General features: G+C 36.2%; 3 protein-coding genes across 4 annotated transcripts; 2 read left to right on the top strand and 1 right to left on the bottom strand.

Annotated features, from left to right (window-relative positions):
- The first annotated feature begins 3,302 nt into the window (after positions 1-3,302).
- On the top strand, positions 3,303-5,779 carry zgc:171927 (uncharacterized protein LOC100124616 homolog). Its single transcript, XM_042739752.1, has 6 exons — positions 3,303-3,785; positions 4,049-4,121; positions 4,359-4,453; positions 4,778-4,874; positions 4,953-5,084; positions 5,181-5,779. Exons 1-6 carry the CDS (start codon positions 3,772-3,774, stop codon positions 5,400-5,402), a joined length of 633 nt encoding a protein of 210 aa, XP_042595686.1. The 5' UTR covers positions 3,303-3,771; the 3' UTR covers positions 5,403-5,779.
- A 6-nt stretch (positions 5,780-5,785) lies between these two features.
- LOC109076276 (gap junction delta-2 protein-like) lies at positions 5,786-8,109 on the bottom strand. Its single transcript, XM_019092003.2, has one exon. It carries the CDS (start codon positions 8,107-8,109, stop codon positions 7,030-7,032), a length of 1,080 nt encoding a protein of 359 aa, XP_018947548.1. The 3' UTR covers positions 5,786-7,029.
- Positions 8,110-10,514: 2,405 nt separating this feature from the next.
- On the top strand, positions 10,515-25,443 carry LOC109076271 (vascular endothelial zinc finger 1-like). Of its 2 annotated transcripts, none has more exons than XM_042739750.1 (5): positions 10,515-10,704; positions 19,406-20,148; positions 21,073-21,142; positions 21,221-21,386; positions 22,501-25,443. In XM_042739750.1, exons 1-5 carry the CDS (start codon positions 10,672-10,674, stop codon positions 22,863-22,865), a joined length of 1,377 nt encoding a protein of 458 aa, XP_042595684.1. In that variant the 5' UTR covers positions 10,515-10,671; the 3' UTR covers positions 22,866-25,443. The 2 variants fall into 2 exon arrangements, with proteins under 2 accessions (XP_042595684.1, XP_042595683.1); XM_042739749.1 differs by having other exon boundaries at positions 19,403-20,148.
- Positions 25,444-26,004: the final 561 nt, after the last annotated feature.

Raw genomic sequence — 26,004 nt, 5'->3', positions numbered from 1 at the left:
GTGTTTGCTAAATGATTAAATGTAAATGTAATGTAATGAAATTATCACTTGGGTTTATGCATAAACATACCTAGTCACAAAAAAATATTAAAGCTATCCCAACACTTTACAGGTACTTGTCATATAATTAGAATATCATCAAAAAGCTTATTTATTTCACTAATTCCATTCAAAAAGTGAAACTTGTATATTATATTCATTCATTACACACAGACTGATATATTTCAAATGTTTATTTCTTTTAATTTTGATGATTATAACTGACAACTAAGGAAAATCCCAAATTCAGTATCTCAGAAAATGAGAATATTGTGAAAAGGATCAATATTGAAGACACCTGGTGCCACACTCTAATCAGCTAATTAACTCAAAACATCCTCAAAGGCCTTTAAATGGTGTCTCGGTCTAATTCTGTAGGCTACACAAACATGGGGAAGACTGCTGACTTGACAGTTGTCCAAAAGACGATCATTGACACCTTGCACAAGGAGGGCAAGATACAAAAGGTCATTGCAAAAGAGGCTGGCTGTTCACAGAGCTCAGTGTCCAAGCACATTAATAGAGAGGTGAAGGGAATAAAAAGATGTGGTAGAAAAAATGTGTACAAGCAATAGGTATAACCGCACCCTGGAGAGGATTGTGAAACAAATCCCATTCAAAAATGTGGGGGAGATTCACAAAGAGTGGACTACAGCTGGAGTCAGTGCTTCAAGAACCAATACGCACAGACGTATGCAAGACATGGGTTTCAGCTGTCGCATTCCTTGTGTCAAGCCACTCTTAAACAACAGACAGCGTCAGAAGCGTCTCGCTTCAAAAAGGACTGGACTGACGCTGAGTGGTCCAAAGTTATGTTCTCTGATGAAAGTAAATTTTGCATTTCATTTGGAAATCAGGGTCAATCCATGTTGCTTGAGGTCCAGTGTAAAGTTTCCACAGTCAGTGATGGTTTAGGGTGCCATGTCATCTGCTGGTGTTGGTCCACTTTGTTTTCTGAGGTCAAAGGTCAACGCAGCCGTATACCAGGAAGTTTTAGAGCACTTCATGCTTCCTGCTGCTGACCAACTTTATGGAGATGCAGATTTCATTTTCCAGCAGGACTTGGCACCTGCACACAGTGCAAAGCTTCCAGTACCTGGTTTAAGGACCATGGTATCCCTGTTCTTAATTGGCCAGCAAACTTGCCTGACCTTGAAGAGGAAGATGCGATATGCCAGACCCAAGAATGCAGAAGAGCTGAAGGCCACTGTCAGAGCAACCTGGGCTCTCATAACACCTGAGCAGTGCCATAGACTGATCGACTCCATGCCACGCCGCATTGCTGCAGTAATTCAGGCAAAAGGAGCCCCAACTAAGTATTGAGTGCTGTACATGCTCATACTTTCCATGTCCATACTTTTCAGTTGGCCAAGATTTCTAAAAATCCTTTCTTTGTATTGGTCTTAAGTAATATTCTAATTTTCAGAGATACTGAAATTTGTGATTTTCCTTAGTTGTCAGTTATAATCATCAAAATTAAAAGAAATAAACATTCGAAATATATCAGTCTGTGTGTAATAAATGAATATAATATACAAGTTTCACTTTTTGAATGGAATTTATTGAAATAAATCAACTTTTTGATGATATTCTAATTATATGACCAGCACCTGTATATAACTTTTTTCTTTTAACATTGGGAAGGGCTCACATTCTGTCCATTTTTGCTTTTGGCCTTCGTTGTGTATTTCAGATGCATCCCGCCACAACCTCGTCCTCTGCAGAAAGAAATTGCCAATCAGTCACACCAAAATGATGGACTTAAAGGCATCATAGAGGATTGTGAAAATATAGTATTTCACTGGAACTTGGTCTTCATTACACTATTTTCTGTTTCTATTTTTGTTTTACTTCTTTAAGTATTTATGTTAAGTGTCAATTGTCATTTATTAATGTATTCTGCTAATAACGGTTGTTAGATCACTGTCATTTTTGCTACAATTTCACGTGTCGTTAAATAAAATAAAAATTCCTAATTGACACAACATGCTGTGTTTGTTGTTGTTTTTATGAAAACCTTGATAGACGCTATAAGATATTTTAAGACCAGGCATACACCTACACATCTGAGCCCAGAAAGCATCTTTTTACTTTGACAACAATTAAAAATAATAGCCATGTACTTTGATGAAATGCTTTTTTTGTTTGTTTGTTTGTTCCTTTGTTTTATTCATAACTGATTTTTAGAGTGGCTTCTTAGTAACAGTGTAAAACAAACTCTTTTTCCCGTCTGCTGCAAGGAGTCATACAGAATGATCAGTCACATGATTGACTCAAAACATGTTAGTGATTATAAAGTAAAGCATTCAAGACATTTACCAGGCCATGTCTGCAACTGAGTTGAATAGGAATGCAAACAAATTTCCCTGTCGAAGCACATTAGACCTCTTTGAGTGGAACTAATTGTTTCTAAATGTTAATGTCATGTGCATTTATACAGTAAGTGCTGCATGTAGGCCTGTAAACAGTTAAAGTCTTACTCTATGGAATTCCTGAAAAGAAATAAAAAAGAATGAACATTTGGATCATTTCAAGTATTGTAGGGAGAATCATTAGGAAAAGCAATACATGACTTCATGAAGTCATTTTCTGTTGCAGTATTTTCAGTAAGCCTCTTGAGTGTATTAAAGTCTAGGGAACACAATAATTGGCCCTCTTGGATCTCTTGGCCTGTATTGTTTTGTTGTTACTGTATCTGTTTGCAGCGAGATTATTGCCATAACTGTTCCGTATGACTGTATGACATTTTTAACATACAAACAATTGTAATGTAAAAACAAAAGTATGAAAATAAAATCATTTAATAATAAAACTAGCAACAACACTGTGTAACATCATCAGACCTGAAAATGTATGCCTCAAACTATTCAAACATTCAAATTGTAAAAACTCAAACATTCAAATGTTCAGCCTAACAGTCATAAAGGGTGCATCCTAAAATATAAAAATACAAAAAAGTACTTTGGGATGTACATTAATTCATCATTTGTGGTGATGTTTTCAATCATTGTCAAGCCTTTAAGCTTCAGCCACCTTTTCTCAAAAAAAAAAAAAAACATACGCCTATTTATTTCAGATTATTTTTGTGAGAAAATCTTTGCTTATTAAAAATATTATTTACAAAAATTACGACATTCAATTTTACAAATTCATTTTAAATGTGGAATGGAATATCTTGCATTGACTAACATTCAACAATAATGAAGTGAGTGGATTATCTCATTCTTCAGCGTCCTCTAGCGGCAGTAGTGTGCTATTACAAGTTAGGTTTTGGCCAGGTTACTGGTGATTGTCTCGGGTTTACACTTTTTTTCTTGCTTGTTAATATGAATTTCATGTGGTTTGTAATTTTTTTGTTTGTTTGTTTGTTTTGTTTTTACTTTTTTAGTGATTTACTTGTTCTGACATTACAATAACATCATGTTGGGTGGTTGGTACAGTTACATAATACATGGACAGCTTTGTGTCTTCAGAATTTAGCAGAAATCAATATATGTTTCTGTATGCCATGACTGTCACCCTTGTTGTCACTACTACAGGCCTGCAACTTTAAAAAACAGGCAATGGCCACTTTGTAACCTGATCAAGGCGTGAATAAATGATGGAGCAGTATCTGGGTTCACTATTGCCACGGTTGTTGCTGTTTGCATTTTCAAGGACAGAAACCAGCTGAACAAAGATAATTAAGCTGAAAGACATTTAAACAGCATCCTGCTATTAATAACCCTAAGGATGAATCCTGAGTAGTAAGTAGTTTTGGCTCTCGAGATTGCTTGTCTACATTGTTGCGGTGCTAGTTTTTTGTTGTTGTTGTTTACAGTGCATTGTGTTGCTAACAGTCGACAGACTTTCTTAAGTTGCAGTGAATAGAGGAGGCCTCTAATTTGTGCTATTAATATTAGTATTATCAATTTTGCCCAAAAATAATAGGTAAATAAAAATGCAGCTTAAATTGAGCATGAATGCCCAGTACGGTGACATATTAATAATATTATAATGTTTTTCTCAGTGACTACCTGTTCAAGTTGCTGCTGATTGGGGACTCTGGTGTAGGAAAGTCATGTTTACTTCTACGGTTTGCTGTAAGCGACATATTTTACCCACAATTTTCTGTTTAAAATTTCTTCAGTGAATCATTTAAAGTAGTTGGCCCAAAAATGTTAATTCTTTCTATTATTTGCTCACTATCATGATGTTTCAAATCTATATACCAGTTGTTTTTATCAATGTAAAAAAAAAAAAAAAAGATTTTCTTTAAGAATCTGTCATGGAAGAAACGAGTTGATGATTCTATTGATGACACACAATTATTCTAACAGGATGACACCTATACAGAGAGCTACATCAGCACTATTGGAGTAGATTTTAAGATCAGAACTATCGAAATGGAGGGGAAGACTGTTAAACTGCAGATTGTGAGTATAGATATTACATACATTTATATACATTCATATTCAGACTTAGTTGGTTTGTGTCAGGCATGTGTTGCTTTTTTTGTTTCATGTAATTATTAGATCTGTTTTAAACAAACGCTTCTGCAACAAGACGTTTAAAATCTAATTCTTTTTGTAAAGTGACAAAAACTGATAATATGATGATTAACTGACTAACCACCACTCACTTAAGTGTTGGCAAAAAGGCCCTAAATGCTTGGAGGAAGAATGATATACTCTCGTTTTTTGCAAACAACATATGTGTTGTGCTTTTTTGTAACATTTTTTCATGTTTTTCTGTCCTGATGGGATACAGCAGGGCAAGAGCGATTTCGAACAATAACATCCAGCTATTATCGAGGGGCACATGGGATTATAATTGTCTATGATGTCACAGAGCAGGTAATACTTTTAAATATTACAAAATGTTATAACATTTTGGATATAGAGAATGTTTAATGAAGTACTTTGCTTTTATAGGAGTCTTTCAACAATGTGAAGCAATGGTTAGAAGAAATTGATCGCTACGCCTGTGAAAATGTCTCCAAGTTGTTAGTCGGTAATAAGAGTGACCTTGCCTCAAAAAAGGTGGTGGACTTTACCACAGCAAAGGTAAGCCCTCTGCTAATGCAAACTTATGGTAAAGTCTGTTCTACAAAAATGGGAGATCCAAGCAAATATTTGAACTTTCATTTGCACTGTTTACAGGAATTTGCTGAGTCACTCAAAATCCCATTCCTGGAGACAAGTGCCAAGAACGCAAACAACGTAGAGAAGGCATTTTTAACAATGGCCTCTGAAATCCAGAAGAGGATCGGGACGGACAGCGTTCAGAATGAAGCTGTTAAAATGGGATCTAAAATAAACAGTGCCCCCTTATGGCCTGGTGGAGAGAAGTCAGTGGCTGAGGAGGTCAGCTCTTGTTGTTAGTGCTCAGTATCTTTTAAATTCAAGTTAATATTTTTGTTTATCATTTTATGTGTTTCTCTTTTTCCTTTTTTTTCATTCTAAATGTGAAATAGGCCACTGGTTTTATGTTTCCATGTTCTAATGAGCTTATGAAAGTAGTACAAGCCTTTTCTGTAAATCTTTTTATGACCAAGCATGCACTGTTCTATGTTAAGAGCTCTTTTCTCTTTTTGGTGATGGACAAAACCTGTTAGCGTACACAACCTCTTATCCTCTTATTATCGCATTTATTTGATGAAAAATACAGTAAAACAGTAATATTGTGAAATATTATTACAATTTTAAATCATTTATTTTCTGTTTTAATATATTTTAAAATGTAATTTGTTTCTGTGATGGGAAAACTGAATTTTCAGCAGCCATTGCTCCAGTATTCATTTTCACATGATCCTTCAGAAATCAATGATTTGCTGCTCAAGAACCATTTATGGCTATCAATGCTGAAAACAGTTGTGATGCTTTATAATATATTGTGGAATTGTCTGATACTATATGCCCTATTCTTAAAAGAAACAATATTATGAAATCTAAGAGAAGTTCAGCGTAAAATATATTTACTTTTCAATGTCTCAAAAAATAAAAATGTATATACATTAAAAAGTAAACTGAGTGTCAAGCAATCTCTCACTGTGCATTGCATATACAGAAGCATTTGCACTGCATATAAATCTAAATAAACACTCAGATCAACCTTATGTGCAGGTAAGTATTACATTCGCAGATAAAGCACTGGCCCAAGAGTTGTTGTTACATGTGTCTCAGTGTCACGAAGAAATAAATAATAAATCATAGTCATTATCTCAAAAAACAGTAAGGTAATAATACAATTCAGGAGATGTAATATACATAATGTGATGATCATATTTGGACATTTAACTGAATATATAATATTCATTTTATGACATTTCAAAATTTTTGAAAGGTGCGCATGTTGATTTATAATAAAAGCTCTAAAAGGGTTAAACTTTTTTAGGTCAAGCATTGCAAGCATTTGAATCAAACACAAAATGGCACTGAACGTTACTACATGACAAAACAACAAGCTCAGCTGACAAGATCACAACATAATATTCAATCACTAATAGTTTCGGCCTGTTTCACATATCCTGTGGGCTCATTTTGAGCTAAACACTCAAAATGATTTACTGGGTTACTACAATAGAAGAAAGACAGATACAGACAACCCTAAAAAACAAAGCAGTGCATAATTCAAGTGAAACACCTATCAAAAATCTAAAAATCAAAAAAACAGAAAATTCCCTCATATTAGCACAGTACACTAGGCCGAATTTTCACATAATTTCTTACATTAAGTAAGTTTACCTAAAGTATTTCTTTTAAAAACACGTGTCTTTTTCAAACAAATAATTCACTCCATCATTTTATGTTGATCTTATTCAAAAGCTTCTATTTCAAAAGATGTTTTCTGCTGATTTCAGCATGAAGTGCTCCAAAAGTTGACTTTCAGTGCTTCTTGGACGCAGAACTGCGTTACTTGTTAATATGGTCAGGGTGTGTGAAGCAGGCCTTAAACTGAAATTTACAATGAGCTTATGTAACAAGAGAAAATAAAAATCATCAATACACATTACAACCAAGACTTTTTGCCAGTAAATCTAGCCATGTTGGCCAATTTCAGCCTCATGCGTTCCCTCTCCTCTGGGTTCCTCTTTGAGGTGCATTCAAGAGTAGAGTCAGTCTCAAAGGAAATGGCTGGGCCATGTGAAAGGTAAGCCGTCCCCGTCTTTTCCTCAGACAAGGTGGTTGTGGGGGACTGCAGGACCAGCCTGCTCCGCATTGAATGTCTGAGGCGTAGCAGCAAAGGGTTGCGTTGAGAATACAGCTCCCTCTCTGGTCTGATGCACAGGAAGCAGGCAGCACACAACATGCGGAAAATGTAGATCCATCCGAGGTAGTGAAGCTCCACAATGTTCAGGAGAAAACAACCCAGGCTAATGCTAAACATAAAATTAAGGAAAATGGTCTTTTCAGTGGCTCGTGACACAAAACAATCAGTCCGTGTCGGACAAGGGTACGTTTCGCATCTAAACAAATGAGGCACCTCGAATCCAAACAGGTAGTACTGACCGACAAGAAACATGATCTCTAGGATGGACCGGATCAAGACGTGAACAATATAGATGAGGAGAACCTGACTGGAGAGTGTGGTTGGATCCTTGCCGGCCTTTCCGTAATCATCCTGCAGGAGACTTTGCTCCACACTTTCCTCATCCTGACCACTCCATTCTTCTCCCTGCTGTCCATATCCCAATCTGACACCGTCCCCTTCCAGCTGCCCAGAATAGTCTCCCACGGAGTGTTTAGCCTCTGCCTGGACCCTCTCTGTCTCCAGGTTCTCGTCTTTGGCGATTTTTTGCAGCACGTAGATGATGTAGAAGATGGAAGGTGTTGAGACCAGCACAATCTGGAAGACCCAGAAGCGCAAATGTGAGACAGGGGCGAAAGTGTCATAGCAGACATTGTTGCAGCCCGGCTGCAGCGTATTGCAGGTGAACTTTGACTGCTCGTCGCTGTACACGGCATCTCCAACAAGGGTCACCAGCAGGATGCGAAAGATCAGAAGCACCGTCAGCCAGATCTTACCGATGACCGTCGAATGATTCTGAACCTCTGCTAGAAAGCGGCCCAGAATTGACCAGTCTGCCATTTTTTAATCTGAAGAAATAAGTAAACAGTGGAAAAGCAAAGATTTTCTGTTATGTTGTTATTTAGTATATTATATAAAATTGTATTTCTTGAAAAAATACAAAAATTTAAATTTGCAGAAAATTTACTTATCCAAGATGTAGAGTGTATTTCTTCATCTGAACAGATTTGGAAAAATTTTACATCACTACATCATTATTACATCACTTGCTAACTATCCTCTACAGTGAATGGGTGCCGTCAGAATAAGAGTTCAAATAGTTGATAAAAACAATATAATCTACAGCATGACTCCAGTTCATGAATTATTATTTATAGTTTTTCACTTCACAAATCCCAAAACAAATCCACTTTAAAATGTAAGTATTTTCTCCAAATCTGTTCCTACAGATTTACATCTTGAATGTCCTAAGGCTATCATTTTAAGCAAATTTTCATTTTTGTGTGAACTATTCCGTCACAAAAAAGGCAAATTAAAAACAATATTTCAGAAAATTTCAATTTGTGATGCCAGTATGTTGATTTATGTTCATGTAAGTATTTCATCATGCATGTTTCATGTTTAAAATGTATTTAAGGTTAATCTAATTGCTTGATTATTTGTGTCATCTACATTGAGGTGAATTTCGGTAAATTTTGACACTTTTTTGCCATTTAGGTGACTGGTAAAAAAAAATGTCTCAATTATCCTGGACTATCCTTATATCCTCATTATACAGTCATTATTTAATTTGGTATGACAATAAAATGTCTCACTCATTTAATGAAATTTTACAACATCATAACCATTACATTGATTAATATAATAAAACAGACAAGGAAAACCACTTACCTCTGGATAATTTGTATACAAAAATGACAAAATGTGCAAAAAATAAAATTTGCATTGTTACATTTGAAAAAAGGTCTGTTTGTCACCAGGAAAGGACCTCAGTGTGTGAGCTGGGGGAAACGGGCTGACCACAGGCATCTATCCAAACCCTCATTGTACTGTATACAGACAAAGAGTCCCGACGTACAATGCCACAAAGATTTAAAAATACAATGGGATGCAACATCTCTGAATGTCCCTGAACAGTCAAACAAATTGTTCAAAAGAACCTGCTGGAATGAGAAACAATGCTAATTCATGAGAGATTTTGTCCTATACCTGCTCTGAGAGTGTGAAAGCTAATGAAATTATTTTCTACATGATAAATAGTTAACACAATAACTATAACACAATATGAAACACAATATGAAAATAAACAACATTTAATCTGTTGAAATGTATTATAAACACAACACAATATATCATCTTTTGGGTAAAAAAAAAAAAAAGCAAAACAACAGTCTTTTAATATAATAATAATTCAATCATGAAATTCCTAATTAGAGCTTTGGGAAAAAATACATTCTGTGAAATCTTTTGAATTAAGAATATAAATATGCTTTAAAATATAGTTTTCAAGTGCAATGCAGCACTTCAAAATCATATAGGCAAATAAAAGTTTAATAACTTTAAAGTTACAGTTGCAACTGCTGTACTAAAGAACAAAAATATTTCATATGCAATTAAGCAAAATAAAAAACTGCAAGCAAACAAAAGACAGACAGATGCACTTTATAGTATACATTTTGCACATCGTCAATGTTTTCACTAGGCTACCTCACCATCTGCCGCCGACACACAATATCCAGAGTAAAACATAATTTGTACCGCCTCGACATCTGTCTTGGTTACTCCATACACATAATATTAATATTTTGCTTTTGGTCCTCTCACTTAATGCACATCAAAACTGAATGTCTGTTTACTTTATAATCTGTTGCACATGTTTATTTCTATGTTTGTATGTTTATTATTTCTAATTTATTTCACACACACACTCACATATGTATATAGAGAGAGAGAGAGAGAGAGAGAGAGAGAGAGGCTATAATGTATAGGCCTATATGTGTGTGTGTGTGTGTGTGTGTGTGTGTGTGTGTGTGTGTGTGTGTGTGTGTGTGTGTGTGTGTGTGTGTGTGTGTGTGTGTGTTTGTTTAATATTTGTTGTATTTTATATATATCGGCCGATTATAAATATATTGTCTTAGTTAATGCAACAGCTTTAACTTGATTAAAAACTATAAATAAATAAATAAATAAATAAATAAATAAATAAATAAGACGTTTTTAAAATAAATGTGTAATGTTTTTACATTTTTCAATAATTTTACTTTAAGTCAGTTGCTTATGTAGTAGCCTACCTAAAATATGCATATTCATTTAACAATTTCCTGGTTATTACTTTCGACATATTTGAAAATCAGTTTCGATTTGTCGTGTTAAAAGTCATTTAATGATCTAATGCATAAATGTTTGATTAAAAATAAAAGGTTTCGTTGCTCTAAAGTGTGTTTGTGAGTGCAGCGCTGTGATGGAGTGAGCTGGCAGAATCTCAGCAGCAGCAGCAGCAGCGCGTATATCAGATGAAATGGTTTGGCCCTCGGGGTTACAGGAAGTTGTAGCAGCTGCCATGTTTAGCTGCTTTGTTGTAGATTTCTTGTAGGTTTCCTGCAGATTTTTTTAAGTGTTGCAATGGAGCCGAGCTGGAGTTCATTTTTATTTCAGGTAAGCCAGCCGTTCGAAATAAATCCCAACCGCGCGGAAAAAAATGAAAATCGTTCGGGACTCTTAAAACAGCGCGAAGCGCGGAGATTTGAGCTTTAAAAGCGGGGATTTTAAGGCAGTAAAAACAATGGCAGCTAAGCTAGCTCACATTAGCCGCTAATGCTGCATCTCTCCCAGACTTCCAGCTGTGAACTATGAGGGAGACGTACAAGAGATTTCTTTCTCTCTTTTTCCCCTTCTCCTTCTCATTCACACTCCTTTTACGTGCTTTTTGCCTTTTTAAATTTTAAGTTAAACACTTTTAGAAGATAGCTTATTCCATTTGTGTACTCATTGATTTTGTTATGACACAATTTGGATGTTTTGACCAGACGCAACGTCAATGTCTGCGTATGTGATAATAGAATACGATGTTTATGTGCATTTTTGGCACAGTTTTTTTAATACTTAATTTTTCTTTCCCAGTCGATCTCCATGATTCTCCTTAATTTCCTGTGTTTATTTTTATTTGTTGTTAACGCAGCTCCCTAGTTTTATTGGAGGGAACATGGGGTTAATGGCTGTTTCAAGATCTTCTCAGCTGCCTACGTTACCTAGACATCATAATCGAATAGAACGTGCATATGATGAACGCAAAAATACTGTAGAGGTTCTCTACTGTAGAACACTACTATGAGACCCCAAAGTCTCACAGAACGTTTGATGTTTAAGTTTGAAAGCACCTCTTAAATGTGGACTTATTTTCGTACTCAAACCTTAAAAAGTAGTTTGCTGTATGGTCATCCCATTCTCATGCTGCTGACGTCCATTAAGCTTATGCATGTAATGATTGATGTTATTAAAGCATGCATTTCATTGGTATGTGAGGTGCAAATGTAACTTTTGCACTGATGCATGAGGAATCTGTGCATGTTTGTACTGAAATGTGACTGTTATTGACAGCATGCAATTCTTTTTACCATTGATCTGATATGATTTTACACTTTAAACTTAACATAAAGGTAACAAATATTGTTCTCTCTTATTCCTGATGTTCCCCATTTGCTGAATGATTTAGTGCCATTTTGTAGAGATCGACCAATGTTATTTTTTTTACAATGGTATTGATAATTATTGTTTATGTGTCTCATACTTGATATGTGGAATCAATTTTTATGCATTTCTGATTTTTGACAAATGATCAGACTATTTATGCAAAGTCTTTGTTTCATTTAACCGTTAAGATTAAAATGTTATGTGATTTTCATTTAGAATCAGGTCATTCAATAAGTAGGTTACTTTACCTGTGAAAACTGTTGTTTCCTGTTGAATGCATTGGAATTACTAGGTGCCATTCTTTAGAGATCCACTGAATTATGTAATTTACAAGTGGACCCATTGGTGGAACATTTATGGATTTGACAGATGCTTTTATCCAAAGCCACTTAACATTGCATTCAAAGTACACATTTTTATCAGTTCTTGCATTCCTTGGGAATCAAACCCAAGAACATGGTGTTGCTAGCTGAGTAGAAAAGTATAAGTATTGTTTTAAAAAATTATCAAACCAATTATTAAATATAGTCAAGATATGTATGTTAAGTTCTTAGTATTATTAAGAGTATAAGAAAGTAGGGACTCTACTTTTTATTAACTTTTCTCTTGGGAGAGAAAACATTTGAAGCGCTCTACGGCTCTAGGCTTTGTTCCAGAAAAGTTTCCCAAAATGCATTTACTTGGAAATAGAAGCAGACAATGTCCAAAATGTTGTTGGGAGTTAACGGTAGGAAGGCCTGTAACTTCTTCAGTATGTACTTCATCATCATCAACATCATCTTAACACGTATTTTTAATTGGACACATACTGAAACAATTTTGCAATTAACTCCAACATCAGATTTAGCCTTTTCTGTAAGCATAGATTCATTGTTAGACCCTGTCTGAAACTTTCTTGACCACATTTTGCATGTTTGTCCACTGAAGATTCCTCAGAAGTTTCTTCACGCTGCTTATCCTGCATGCACCATTCATAATCCATGTTTGATTTTGTGCAAGCTTTACCTCAAATGCTGATCTAGAATTCACTGACCACTTAAGAGATAAACAACTCAATATTTGTTTCCTAAAATATTCCTCAAAGTTCTTCTAAAATGTCTTATAACTCCCTAATATGGCTCTAGTTATGAAATCTTTACACTTTAATAAACTTACATCAGTTTTAAAACCACAAGATCAGTGATTTATTAAAACTGGTGTAAAAAAAAGTGCTTAATTATTCTGCTTGATTCCACCCATGTGATGAAGCATCTAATGAGACGACGGTCTAGCGCATCACTCCTCATTGTTCTGCAGGCGTCGGAGGTTATTCATGAGCGAGGCATTGTCCGGCTCCCAACAGGCATTTCCTAATCCATCTGCAGCAAACAAGAATCTGATTCACTGGCTTCTGTCTTTGGCGTAAAGGAGTTCTGCCTGCTCTTGTTCTTGCCTTTAGTTTTTTGACGGATTACATGAGCAGATATGTTAGTTTTGATGTCAAAGATGTTTAATTTTGGCATTGTTATTATCTATTTTTCTCTTTCACCAACAGGAACGTCTGTAATAGGCTTAAACAGATTTAACCATGCATCTGCTGTCTTCACCGATCACTGTTAAAGTTTTGAGGTTTGCGCAGCAGATCAGAGTGTGTCAGTTTTTATATCATATTATGAATTCCAAGTCCATTTTCCACATTATGGCTGTGCACACAATGTAGATTATCATATTTACCATCACGCCGTTCCAATATATAAGCTCACAATAGCAGCGTATTTTAAATGCATTAAGTTTGCTTCAGATTTTATTTTGCGTATAGTCACGCTTGTCAGATTTAGAGCTGCGTTTTGAAGTACCTACAGTTCTTGCATTTTTATGTATGCTGCTCAACCTCCATATTGTTTCTGTTGGAGTGACCTCAGCCTTCAATGCAGATTTGTATCAAAATCATCCAAGCGGCATGAAGAGCAGGCCACTGTCACTGTTTGAATGCTTAATCATGTGTGGCAAACTTGAATGCATCCAAATACAAATATACTCATAGAATGACTGATAACCCATACCAGCAAATAGTGCTGGGTTAACAATGTTCAGAGCTCCCAAAGCAGCTGTGTCCCATCTAAATGCACATTTTGTAGAGCGAGGTCACCTAATCAAGCTCACAAAGACCTCCTACCTGGTTTTTAGGTGAAAATGCAAACTCAACACGTCTGTTCTTACATTTTTTTTTAGGATATATAAGCCTGTAAGCTTTAATGTGGCATAGCGTTTCCCCGGCTGTCGTCAGAGGCAGGCCCAGCCTGCAGGTCTCTCGTTACTGTAGGCTTTACTATATTTCCTCAGTGGTTCAATTGTGTGGGTGAATGGCCACCCCCACCCCACCGACTGGATGCCGTGACCAATGGGACAATGCAGGCAGCTGCAGAACGGGGAGCCTAATAGTCGTGTAGTCTTTCAGCTGCTCTTGTTTGGGCCCTGCGCTAAGGGTTGTACCCCCCCACCCCCAACGACCCCACCCTTTATGAGCAAGTTATGCTCTACGGACTTCCACTTAATTGTTTCCCTCCTCTGCCTGAAGGGATGCTCTTTTTGATTAGACATAATCTTGCTTTTATTAATATTTTTTGTTTTTATTGATTTTATATACATTTTATTTTATAATTTTTTTATTATATTATTAAGAGTATTATTTTGTGTTGCAAGAATTGCTATATTGTGATTATAAAACCTTGTTTATTTCACTTATGCTGTTTTTTCTGTTCGTGATTGCCTGTAATCCAATTTGTTGTTCATTCGTTCTTTAATTTATAATCATGTTTTATGTTTTTGTGTAGTTTTTATTTCTTAACCTGTAACAGATTTTGGCCTCCACTAAAAAAAAAACTTATTTTATCTTCTCCTATCTATTGTGGTATTTACTCCAAAAAATGATATTCGTAATTTTCGGGCCTGCATTTCATTTTAAAACATTATGAGATTCTTTCTTTTGTGGATCACTAAACAAATTTAGAAGAATTTTAACACTGCCTTTTTAGTTTTTACAATGAAACTGAATGGTACAGATGCTGTCGTACTCCAAAATTGAATTACTGTAATAATACTGTAATAGCTGTATTACACTATATTCCACATTTTTTTATTAAAGATATAAAGTTGTCAGTGCTAATAGCCTTGTGGGCAGCGCACCAACCCGAGTTCGAATCTGACTCGAGGACCGATCCCGTCCCCCTGTCTCTCTCCCACTTTGCTTCCTGCCAGCTCTGATCTGTCCCATCATAATAATGGCAAAAATGCCAAAAATAAATCTTGGGGAAAAAAAGATGAACGGATCGTTTTTCCCTCCACAGTAGCTATCACATTTCATTTGCTCTTCCATACAGACTATTCAAACAAGCATGAACCAACAATGTGTGTTTAGCAGCATGAACATAATAATTGACATCTTGATTTGCCATGTTTGAATATGCAAATGATATTTAAGAATTGCAAGAATTTACTAAATGTATTGGATACTTTTATGGCAGTTTTGGTGCTTGGCCGCATATGTCCCACCTTCATTTATAGAAAAGAGCTATGTGAACGACTTGCTCCTTTGACCATGTCTCACCATGTGTGTTTTGCAGTCGTTGTTGTGTATGACATGATGTAAGTTTAGCAGAACGTCCTGAGCCTGTGAGGCCAGTCACATGAGGAACCGCTTTCATTACAGGCTCAGATCATTTTACATGCAGTAGATTTATGTTTGCAGGCTGCAGGAAGCTGTCAATTTCTTGTGCAAAAACACTGAAGTCTCTGTTATGAAGCACATGTCTGCACATTTGCATCTTGCCCTGACGTGATCTAAAGATTCCAGTTAGTCACACAGGGATTATGTTTGCCAAGAATTACGTCTTTTTTTATGCATCTGCTTTTTCTCATCTTGAAGTATGTTGCTCTTTTTTTAATGAGTTGCTTTTTATGGACAGTTTTTGGCAAGTTTTTTACATCTGAATGCATTACAGTACACATTCTTTCTCATTCTCTCTCTCCCTCACTTTCTTTTAAGCTTTCTCAATCTCTCCAATATCTCATTAGTCATCCTGCACTTTGCTGAACCGCTGACTGTCCCCCTGCTAGGTCCCAGTCAGGGCTTCTCTTGTTTTCCAAGTTGTACAGATGCCCTGGAAATGAGTCAGTTTCTATTTTTGCTAAACATTTAACACCGTCTCTCAGCTGAGGTCGTGTCTACCTCATACTGGCCAATAGCAACGCTGGCCTATAATATCACAGTCAGGCTTTTCACACAGCTCAGGCTATGAGTCATGTGTTCAAAGCAAATGATTGGCATACACAGTCAGGTTTTATTACAGAAGATTTTGTTATGTATAGTTATCTTTTAATATAGAAGACATATTGGCTGGTATTTAGTATTTAAATTAAACCTTTATCATAATTTAATGCTTACTTAATTTTCAAATGTACTATTAATTTAATAATCCTGTTACATGTAGTATTTAGAAGTCTTAAAATGAATGTTTATTCATACTGTGATATTGTGATGCCTAAATTCCCTAGTAGCATTAAAATGATTTATTTTTAATATATTTAGTCAAAATGTTATAAAACGTTTAATTTCTGCCGTTTATCAAGTATCAGCCATACCATAAAAACATAGTTATAGCTAGGCTTAGCATTCTTTATTGTTTTTAAAATAGATAAAAGTTTAAATGTTCAAAAGTTTAGGGTCAGTAAGATTTTTATGTCTCCCTTCAATAAATAAATTAATATATTTATTCAGCAAGGATGCATTAAAATTTATCAAAATAGACAGGAAAGACATTTATGTTACACAGGATTTCAGTTTCGAATAAGTGCTGTTTTCAACTTTCTTTTCGTCAATGAATCCTGAAAAGAAAATCTCATGGTCTCCATAAAAATATTTCAACTTTGATGATAAAAATAATTCTTACTTGTGCACAAAATCAGCATACTAAGATGAATTCTGAAGGATCATGTGACACTAAAGACAGGAGTAATGGCTGCTGAACATTCAGCTTTGCATCATAGGAATACACTATTAAAGCATAAAATTAAAGTTGTAAAAATATATTAAAATATTACTTTTTTACTGTATTTTTTATCAAATAAATGCAGCCTTGGTGAGCATATGCATCCTTAAAAAACTAGTGGTTGACCAATATATTGCCAAGGCCAATATATCGGCCGATATTTGACATTTTTTCAAATATTGACATCGGCCAATAAGTTTTTCTGTTTTCTGACAGCGATGAGAACGGTAGCACCTGAGCCCTTTTCATTGTTTGCTGTCACAGTTTAACAGTTCTTTATAATAGGTATAGAAGTTTGTCTGATTATCAAATAGAATGTTAAAAAAGGAATTAAAAGGTATACAATAAATTATTATAACGATTGCTTTTATATTATTAGTAGTAGAAAGGCAAACATAATTCATTCTCGTTTACCATCAGCACTCAGCATATACACATTTATTTAAACAAATCTTTGAATGTCTAAAACATTTAATTTCACAAACCTTGCAAACTTATTTGGATCCAGCTATGAGATCTTGTAAAGTATGCATTTGAATATTGCATGATAGCATGATCTTTGTGTGACGGTTGGTCTGTGTGAATTGAATGCTGACAGGAGGAGAGTTCAGTTTCACTAGAGACGCGCAATCGACAAACTTTAAACTCATTATTTCAAACTATACTGCACTTTATCCATTTGCCCACTGTCATGTTCATGTCATTTTCACTGTGTGCTGTATTTAAAATGAGTGTAACCTTGACATTATTTGAAAAAAAATAAAAATATTCCCAATGCAACTTCCCTGATTACTGAGAGACCTGTTTGTTACAGTGTTTACTTCGTTTTTATTATATATTATTATTATTATTTATATATATATATATTTAAATATTTCTTTATTTGTGAAAAATACTGTAATAGTATTACAGAAACAAGTAGTTGTCATCTAAAGTATAAGTATGTTTATTTTACACATTTATCATTTTCAGATTATTTAAAATTTCTTTTTTTCTGTTTGGCGGATATGTTTGCGCACTATATTTTTATTTTGACGGTGCTGAGAACAGTACAGCGCTCACATTCTCCCTCTTCATTGTTTGCTGTAGAACTGTTGAACAAATTAATGAAAAGGTATACAAAAAAGTATTATAACTATTGCTTAAATATTATTAATAATAGAAAGACAAACATTTTAATACTTTATCGTTTACTGTCAGTGTACAGCAAATACGCATTTATATCATTTAAACAAATGTCTAATAAACATTTAATTCCACAGACCTTGCAGACTTGGTCCATTCTAGTTGTGAGATGATCTTGTGAAGTATCCATTTGTATCCTGCATGATCGCGTGTTCTCTGCGTAATGGTCGGTTCATGCGAATTGAATGTGCGATCAGCAAACATTAGACTCAAGTTATGCTTCACTTTATCCATTGCCCATAGTCATATTTATGTTGTTTTTACTGCGTGCCCAATATACACATACTACCCAGATTGCCCTGTTGGTTACAGTGGTTTTGGTACTGTTTTATTTATATATTTTTAAATATTTCTTTATTTGTGAAAAATACTGTAATAGGATTACAGAATCAGGAAGTTGTCATCTAAAGTATGTATATTTTACACACTTATTTTTAATATAATTCATTTTCAAATTATGTACAATTTCTCATACATTAAAATAAATACAAATTATAATTAAAGTAATAGATATATATATATATATATATATATATATATATATATATATATATATATATATATATATATATATATATTTTTGGCCACCCTGCTCTCTAAGATATCGGCATCGGCTGTCAAAAAAATAATATCGGTCAACCACTAGTGTTAAAATGCACTTTATAGGGCCTTTCGCACCACAGGAACCTTTTCCTAGTACCAGAACTAATTGTGGAACTACCCACTTTTGGACGTTTTCGCACCGCAGGAACTGGATGCGATTTTAGTACTGGACTGCCTTTATCGAGAACCAAATTAGCTCCTACTCTGGAGCAGGGTCTAACCAGCACAACTGGTACTACCCGTGACGTACTAGACATTGATTGGCCAAACGCGTTCGAAAACACCCTCACCCGCCATTTTTTAAAACGCCATGTAACATACTGTAAACATTGTGTCAACTTATTTCGCAAGTATGACGAACAGCGATAGATGGACGGACGCTGAAGTTTAGGCACTTGTAGCAAATGTTGCACTGTCAGTTGTCGTTGGAGAATCTTAGTCCTTCTTTCCGTTCTCTCAGTCGCTTTATGTATACGTCGACATTCCATGTCCATTATTGTGAAACCCGCGAGACGCAACAAAAACACAGCTCCTATCACAGCATCCTCTATCCTCCTGTTGTTAACGTTGTTCTTCATTTGTTAACTTTGTTGAAAGCCACGCACAAATTAAATTGCTATAGAATGGTTTACATCACGTCCTAGTACACACTCTCGGTGCGAATGCAAACCTTTAAATGGTACTAGGAAACAGTTCACGCAAAATCGTCCCAGTACTTTAGTACTTAAAAACTATTCCTTTAAATAAATCATCACTAAAAGCCCCTATGTCAGTTTAGGTTTTGTTTCAGCACTAAAAGCTTCAAAGAATTGTTCAACATGCTAAGATGTCTTCTCTTTTTATCTCAGCAGGCCAATGAAGCCCTTCACCACCAGCACCAGAACAGCCTGCTGCCGCTGCTCAACTCTGAGCCGCAGGATCAAAAGCCTATTCTTCCCATCCTGCTCGACCAGAAACCCCCAGTCAGTGCGGCTGACCTCCTCAAAGACAACATGGGCGGTGGGACGGGCGGAGGGGGAGGTGGTGGTGGCGGTGGCGGTGGTCAGGTAGTAATAAAGAAGGAACCCAAGTCAAAGACTCCCTTCATATGCGGCTACTGCAACAAGGCCTTTCGGGACAGTTACCATCTCCGGCGGCATGAGTCCTGTCACACGGGCATTAAGATGGTGTCACGGCCCAAGAAGACAACCACAGCGCCCACCATGGTGCCTCTCATTTCCACTGTGCCACGTGACAACAACGGCAACCCCTCCTATGTCTCCACAGTGGCGGGCATCCTCACCACCGTCACCACCTCCGCATCTACGGCCGCAGGCGTGATGTCAGTCCTGCCTCAGCAGCAGCCAGCCGTACCCAAGAAACCCCCCAAACCGGTGAAGAAGAACCACGGCTGCGAGATGTGCGGCAAGGCCTTCCGTGACGTCTATCACCTCAACCGCCACAAGCTCTCACACTCGGACGAGAAGCCATTCGAGTGCCCCATATGTCACCAGCGTTTCAAGAGGAAGGACCGCATGACCTACCATGTGCGCTCGCACGACGGCGGCGTGCACAAGCCGTATATCTGCTCCGTATGTGGGAAAGGTTTCTCTCGGTATGTTCAGCAATTCTAATTTTTGTTTCTTTTTTTTTCTTTTCTTTTTTTTATAGAAGAAACCAATTTGTCTCACTTATTTATGTAGCACTTTATACAATAAACAGTATAATGTTTCAAAGCAGTTTCAAAGTAATAAGCAGGAACATAATGGAAGCAATGATAAAACTTCTTTAAAAGGAGACAAATCCAAATTCTGCTGTAAAACATCTGTAAATAAGACAATAGTGTCATTATACGCAATATTTGTTCACAGGTTATTTATCCTGAAAACATTTCTGCTCATTGTCAATCTTCCCGATTTGGCAACCATGCACTCTCTCTGCTTTAAGGAAAAAGTGCTGAAAATCTGAAAACACATCAGTTTAGCAGTTCCTCCATGATATTTTGTTCAAATGAAAGTACGATACAGCCTGTCCTTTTTCTTTCATGCAGTTGTTTGTGCTGTAATAAAGCCAGTCTTAACTGTATTATTTACAATTGTGGTTGCTCAATAAATGCGTGCAAACTCTGTCACAATATAAATAAATTTTTGTTGTAGTTTAAATAATAATAATAATAAAAAAAAACATTAACATGGTTTGCAGTTGTTGGAGTTAATATTAGGAATTTCACTGGTTCAGCTTTGGAAAGTTTCTTGTTGGACCAGTTTTCATAATGTAAAGACTGTGTAAATTTATTTGCGAAATGTAATGCATCAGGAACCTAGATGAGGTAAAATAAGCCACTTAAGTTTGTTTTCTTGATTTGTGCTTATGTGAAAAGTCATTTTAGACATTTCTCATTTACTAGCCGTGATTATCAATTTAACCATTATTGTGCAGCCCTAATAATAGTGTCATTATGCATTTCAGTTCAGGTATTGCTCTCATCAATGTACAGAGATGTAATTTTTTTTATTGTTTGTGATTTCCTCTCCAACAGGCCAGATCATCTTAGCTGTCATGTCAAGCATGTACACTCCACAGAACGACCCTTTAAATGCCAAGTTACCGTAAGACTGCACATGCCCCTCGCTCTCCTGGTTTGTCGCACTCTGTCCACACACTGATTTGTCTCTCCGTCACTGCAGGCCTGCACATCCGCCTTTGCCACCAAAGACCGTCTGCGTTCACACATGATACGGCATGAAGGCAAAGTCACCTGCAACATTTGCGGGAAGATGCTGAGTGCCGCCTACATCACCAGCCACCTCAAGACCCATGGCCAGGCGGGCTTCACCTCCCCCTGTAACAAAGGTATGTCAGTTCTCCAACAATTTTCAGATGTCCACTAGGATGACTTTCACACTAAGTGCCACTGGTTTTCCTTGATCATGCCAAATAAATTAGTGCTTTCTGATTGTTTGCCACCTGTGTGATTTGATGTGGCCATTACAAAATGGAATTGTCCGTTTTGTTCACTTTTCGTAATATTAGGTGCTAAAGGGTATTTTCCCCAACCTGGCATTTTAAAGTCCACAAATGTCAGCCGTGTACTGTGAATATTGGATATTCATTTATGTAGAGGTTAGGTAAAAATAAGAGCTATTCAGGCCTTAACTGTACAGATTTTTCTTCAGTTCTGATTTTTACTTTTTACTAGTCCCACCACATTATTTTAATACTACTACAATTAATTTACTAGAAATAATTTATATTTTTTTATAAAATGTTACATTACATATATAAAAAAGTTTACAAAGAAAATGTAAACATTTCTTTTAGAAACATTTTTAACACTGAATATTTATAATTACTAGAAACATTTATATTTTTCATGAAATGTTAGATTTTTGCCAAACAATCCACAGTTTTATTTACAGTGTTTACAGAAAATGTAAACACTTTTCTTTAGAAACATTGGTCTTTAACAATCTATTATTTACTAGAAGTAGTTATAAAAATACATTTGTACAAAAAAAAAAAAAAATATATATATATATATATATATATATATATATATATATATATATATATATATACACACACACACACAAAGATTTACAACAAGCTAATTAAAAAAACAGATGGTATGTAATGCAAAACATTGGTTTGTAGGTTTTACTGATACTTTAAAGACCATCACAAGACATTTTTGACAATCTAGCCAGTTAAAAAAAAAATGATGTTGGTGACAAATTTGCAACAGCAATGTGGAATACATTGTAGTAAACCGAATGTAAAAATAGATGTATAAGCTCAATAAATTTAAAATATTCCATGGCAATACAGCTACTCGCCTGAAACTCTCACACTAACCACTGGCCATCTTTATTAATGAACCATGCTTTTTCTGTCTTGCCCACAGTGTAACCCTAGAAATCACTCCAGTGTTTTATTCACTCTTTTCTTTTTTACTTTTTCCGATCAGACTCTAACAACGTGTGCCACTCTGCCTCAGTCACATCAGTCACTGCTTCAACCGCGTCCAACACTACGGCCATGAACCGCGGCATCGCCAGCAACCCCGTCACCATCGCCGCCCAGATGAACATCACCACCAACACGGTCAACATCACCTCCCCCATCAGCCTTCAGCATCCAGTCACCATCACTGCTCCCGTCAACATCGCCTCGGTCAACATCCCAGCTACGGCGCCCATGAACATCGCCCATCCCGTCGCCATAACCTCGCCCATGTCAATGAACATCACCGGTCCGCTCAACATCGCCATGAGGCCAATGGAAAGCATGTCTTTCCTCTCGCAGGTCCTGCCTTCCTCTCCTCCCTGGTAGAACCCAACGTCCCACCCGCCTTCTCCTAGTAAACCTCATGTCTCCCGTTTTAGTCTTTCTCTCCAGCTGTGAGGGGAAAAAAAGAGCCTGGAGGAATGGCGAGTATAGGAAAATGACAGTCCGCAGCGGCAAGGAATCATGCGGATGTTAGCTGGCACTTTGCATCTCCTTCGCTCGGCTGAGAGATTGTCTAGAGTTTAGTGATGGACAGAAAAAAATAGTTATGCATGGAGTGGAAGACTGACATGCTGTATGTTTGGTGATTTCACTCTTCTAGTGCCAGAAAATCCTTGCCAGTCGGCTGTTTGAAGCGGAGCGCTTCATTGTTAGTGTTAACGGTTTAAGGACTTTGGCAAATATTAACTGTGAGGATTTTATTTTTGTTACATTAGCTTGCTTATCAGTATTTCATAGTTTTATGCATTTAATGAGTCACGTACAACAAAAGGGACAGTGGCTTCCATTAATGGAAGATGAGAGGGTTTTATTTTTTTTGAGACAAAACTCTACAAATGAGGAAAAATTAGAACAAGTTTTTAAAAGGCCTCCTGTCATTGTAAGCCTTTTAATCTGTAGCTGTGTTTTTATTTTTTTTATTATTATAATTATTATACTCTATAGGTAATCTTTGGAGTTGGTCATTCCTGATTGTAGAATAATTATGTTCAGTTTCAATAGCTGGGATATTCTTCTGCTTAGTGGGGTTGAACATTAACAGTTACAATCTTGCACTGAACACATATCTCTTTGGTGATTATTCTGACGGCAGTATTATTTTAGATCAAATATTTTGAGGGTTTGCATAGATGCCTGGTCACCAAGTGGCCGACTTCAACACAGAAAGGTCCATTTGTATTCTTAAGAGCATTTAGTTTTGTAACCGTGTAGTCTTTGCTCTTCCTTTCCAAAGGACGAGGGCTGTTTTTCCTTAGGACCTTTTGCTCAGGAAATTTGCTGAGGGTGTCCCAACTTACTCTGCTCCTGTTATGGACAGAATCGCGCGTAACACTTTCTTCCAGACCTAGTTTTCTACGCAATTAACACACTAAACATAGTTCCCTTTATTGGCGAAAACTGAGACGCACCTCAGAGGTTGAGGTGCCATATACTCTTAAGCTGTTGGCGTGATCGTCAGTCACAGGAGCATGAAGTTAACCTCTGTTGCTTGTTCGTTTACCCCAGTCACAGTAAAAACCAAAACTGCCTTCAAATTTTCAGGGTTTGTCATATTGTTTGGAGTAACCCTGTTTAAAAATAACAGATAAAATCGGCTTGCGCAGATATCCCCAAACTAGTCATTCTCTTCAATTTTCCTTTCCCTGTTGGATATAATAAGCAATATGCCTTTCTCAGTCCTACTTTTGACCGAGCCGGACAGCTGTCGTACCTGTTTTGTGTTATGATATGGGGAAACCGATGCAAGGTATGTAGTCACACGTGGCACCAGTTGTGTGCGCTTGTGTGATGTGAATGAGTCTCAAACAATTAGTAAAACCAGCTGAATGTGATCGTACTTTAAATGATGATGTCATAGCTACCACCGCGCTTCGGCGTAAATCGCCGGAAGAAGGTTTAGTTTGTGTTAACTCGCACCCCCAGTGTTTCCCAACCAGCGTTGACCTGGTAGCAAAGCATTTGTGGTCTTAAATTAGTATTACGTGGACTTACATGTAGGGATGTGAAAGCAAAAATCGTTTAATGGCCTGTTTTACGTTTTCGTTTTGTTTGTTTATAAATGTTGCCTTCGGTAGAGGCGGCTTATTACGACTGAGAACTGGAATTCGAGGAATGTGGCTGAAAAAAACACTACAACAAAAAACAAAAACAAACGAAAGGGTTTTTAATTGTGCTTTGTGATTTAAATGTTTGTCCTTCCACAATGGCGTCACTTCCGTGCCTGAACTGCATGTCTGAAAATGCCACCGTGAAACACATCAGTCTTCTCTCAGATAAGACGAGCAGTGCTCAGCGATGGAAACTGCCTGGGCGGCCAACTGCAGTTTAACTGTTTACCAAATGTGTGTGGAGATTTAAAATCTATTTTGCGTATGAAATATCAAGTTGCCATGTTTGAGGAATTTGTTGGTATTTTTTTTTTTTTTTTTTATATCCTATAAAGTATTGCTTATGAAGTTACTCCTTATGCATCAGTATCTTTTAAAGAACATTAATGGGGCAAAAACAAGAAAAGACTTGTTCGGTTTTGGATTGGAGAGTTTAAAATAAGTCCAGTCCTTTCATGTTCTTTTGATTAAATTGGCAAACCCATGTGAAGGCCAATGAATGTATATCTTTGTACAAAAACATTTAGCTCAGAGAACGTGGTAGTTACAATAGACACATGCAAGGAAAAACACAAGTAAAATAACCTTTTATAAGACTTTTTGTATTAGAACATTAACATTGGTAATTTTGTATATATATATGAAGACTAGGCTTTTTTTGGTTAGCAGAAAGGTAAAAACATTCCTATTTTTTTTTTTTAAATGTATGTCAAGAATAATTATGTAAACACATTGCGCAATGTTTTATGTGCCTTTTATTTGGGTTGTCTAAATAAAAGAAAACTGTCAAGTATGATTTGCTTCATTCTCTCAATGCTTTGCAGGGAATTTTGCTTTTGTCAAATAATAGATTTCAAATAAATGCTGCTTTTTTAGACTTTCTATTCATCAAATAACTGTTTCCAGCATTGATAGTAGGAAGAAATGTTTCTTGAGTACCAAAAAAGCATATTAGTTTGATTTCTGAAGGAAAGGGCATACATTAGACCTCTGACCGTATAAGCAATGATTGATGCATATGTGACCGTTCATGTGTCTTGTGTATCTTGAGTGAATGTCATACAGATTTAAATCTATCCATCAACTTGTTGAGTATTTGTGGATGTCACTATACACATTGACAAAATATAATTCTCATATCCTGTCTGCTAATGCCATGAGCAATAAATGATGGTGGTGTATAAACTGGTTATTCACTTGCAGTTAATCCAGGTTCCATTTTACCAAATGCTGATCAGAATTTTGATAAATTTGCAGTGTTTTTAGAATTATTCTTAGATATTATACTTGATAGATATAAATTTTAAACAATTTTACTAAAGGTAAATTACACTAAGATCATGTTAATGGGAAAT

The sequence above is a fragment of the Cyprinus carpio genome, chromosome B15 (assembly GCF_018340385.1).
Source record: "Cyprinus carpio isolate SPL01 chromosome B15, ASM1834038v1, whole genome shotgun sequence".
NCBI lineage: Eukaryota > Metazoa > Chordata > Actinopteri > Cypriniformes > Cyprinidae > Cyprinus > Cyprinus carpio.
Note: the sequence above shows the minus strand (reverse complement) of the source record. Positions and strands in the feature narration are given on the sequence as shown.

Bases quoted from the DNA above. Each gene is read 5' to 3' on its own strand.
- zgc:171927 (XM_042739752.1), top strand. The intron at 4,875-4,952 runs GTAATACTTTTA...TTGCTTTTATAG, and splicing joins TCTATGATGTCACAGAGCAG to GAGTCTTTCAACAATGTGAA. The intron at 5,085-5,180 runs GTAAGCCCTCTG...CACTGTTTACAG, and splicing joins TGGACTTTACCACAGCAAAG to GAATTTGCTGAGTCACTCAA.
- LOC109076276 (XM_019092003.2), bottom strand. From the start codon at position 8,109: ATGGCAGACTGGTCAATTCTGGGCCGCTTTCTAGCAGAGGTTCAGAAT.
- LOC109076271 (XM_042739749.1), top strand. From the start codon at position 10,672: ATGGAGCCGAGCTGGAGTTCATTTTTATTTCAG. The intron at 21,143-21,220 runs GTAAGACTGCAC...CCGTCACTGCAG, and splicing joins CCTTTAAATGCCAAGTTACC to GCCTGCACATCCGCCTTTGC. The intron at 21,387-22,500 runs GTATGTCAGTTC...TTTTCCGATCAG, and splicing joins CACCTCCCCCTGTAACAAAG to ACTCTAACAACGTGTGCCAC.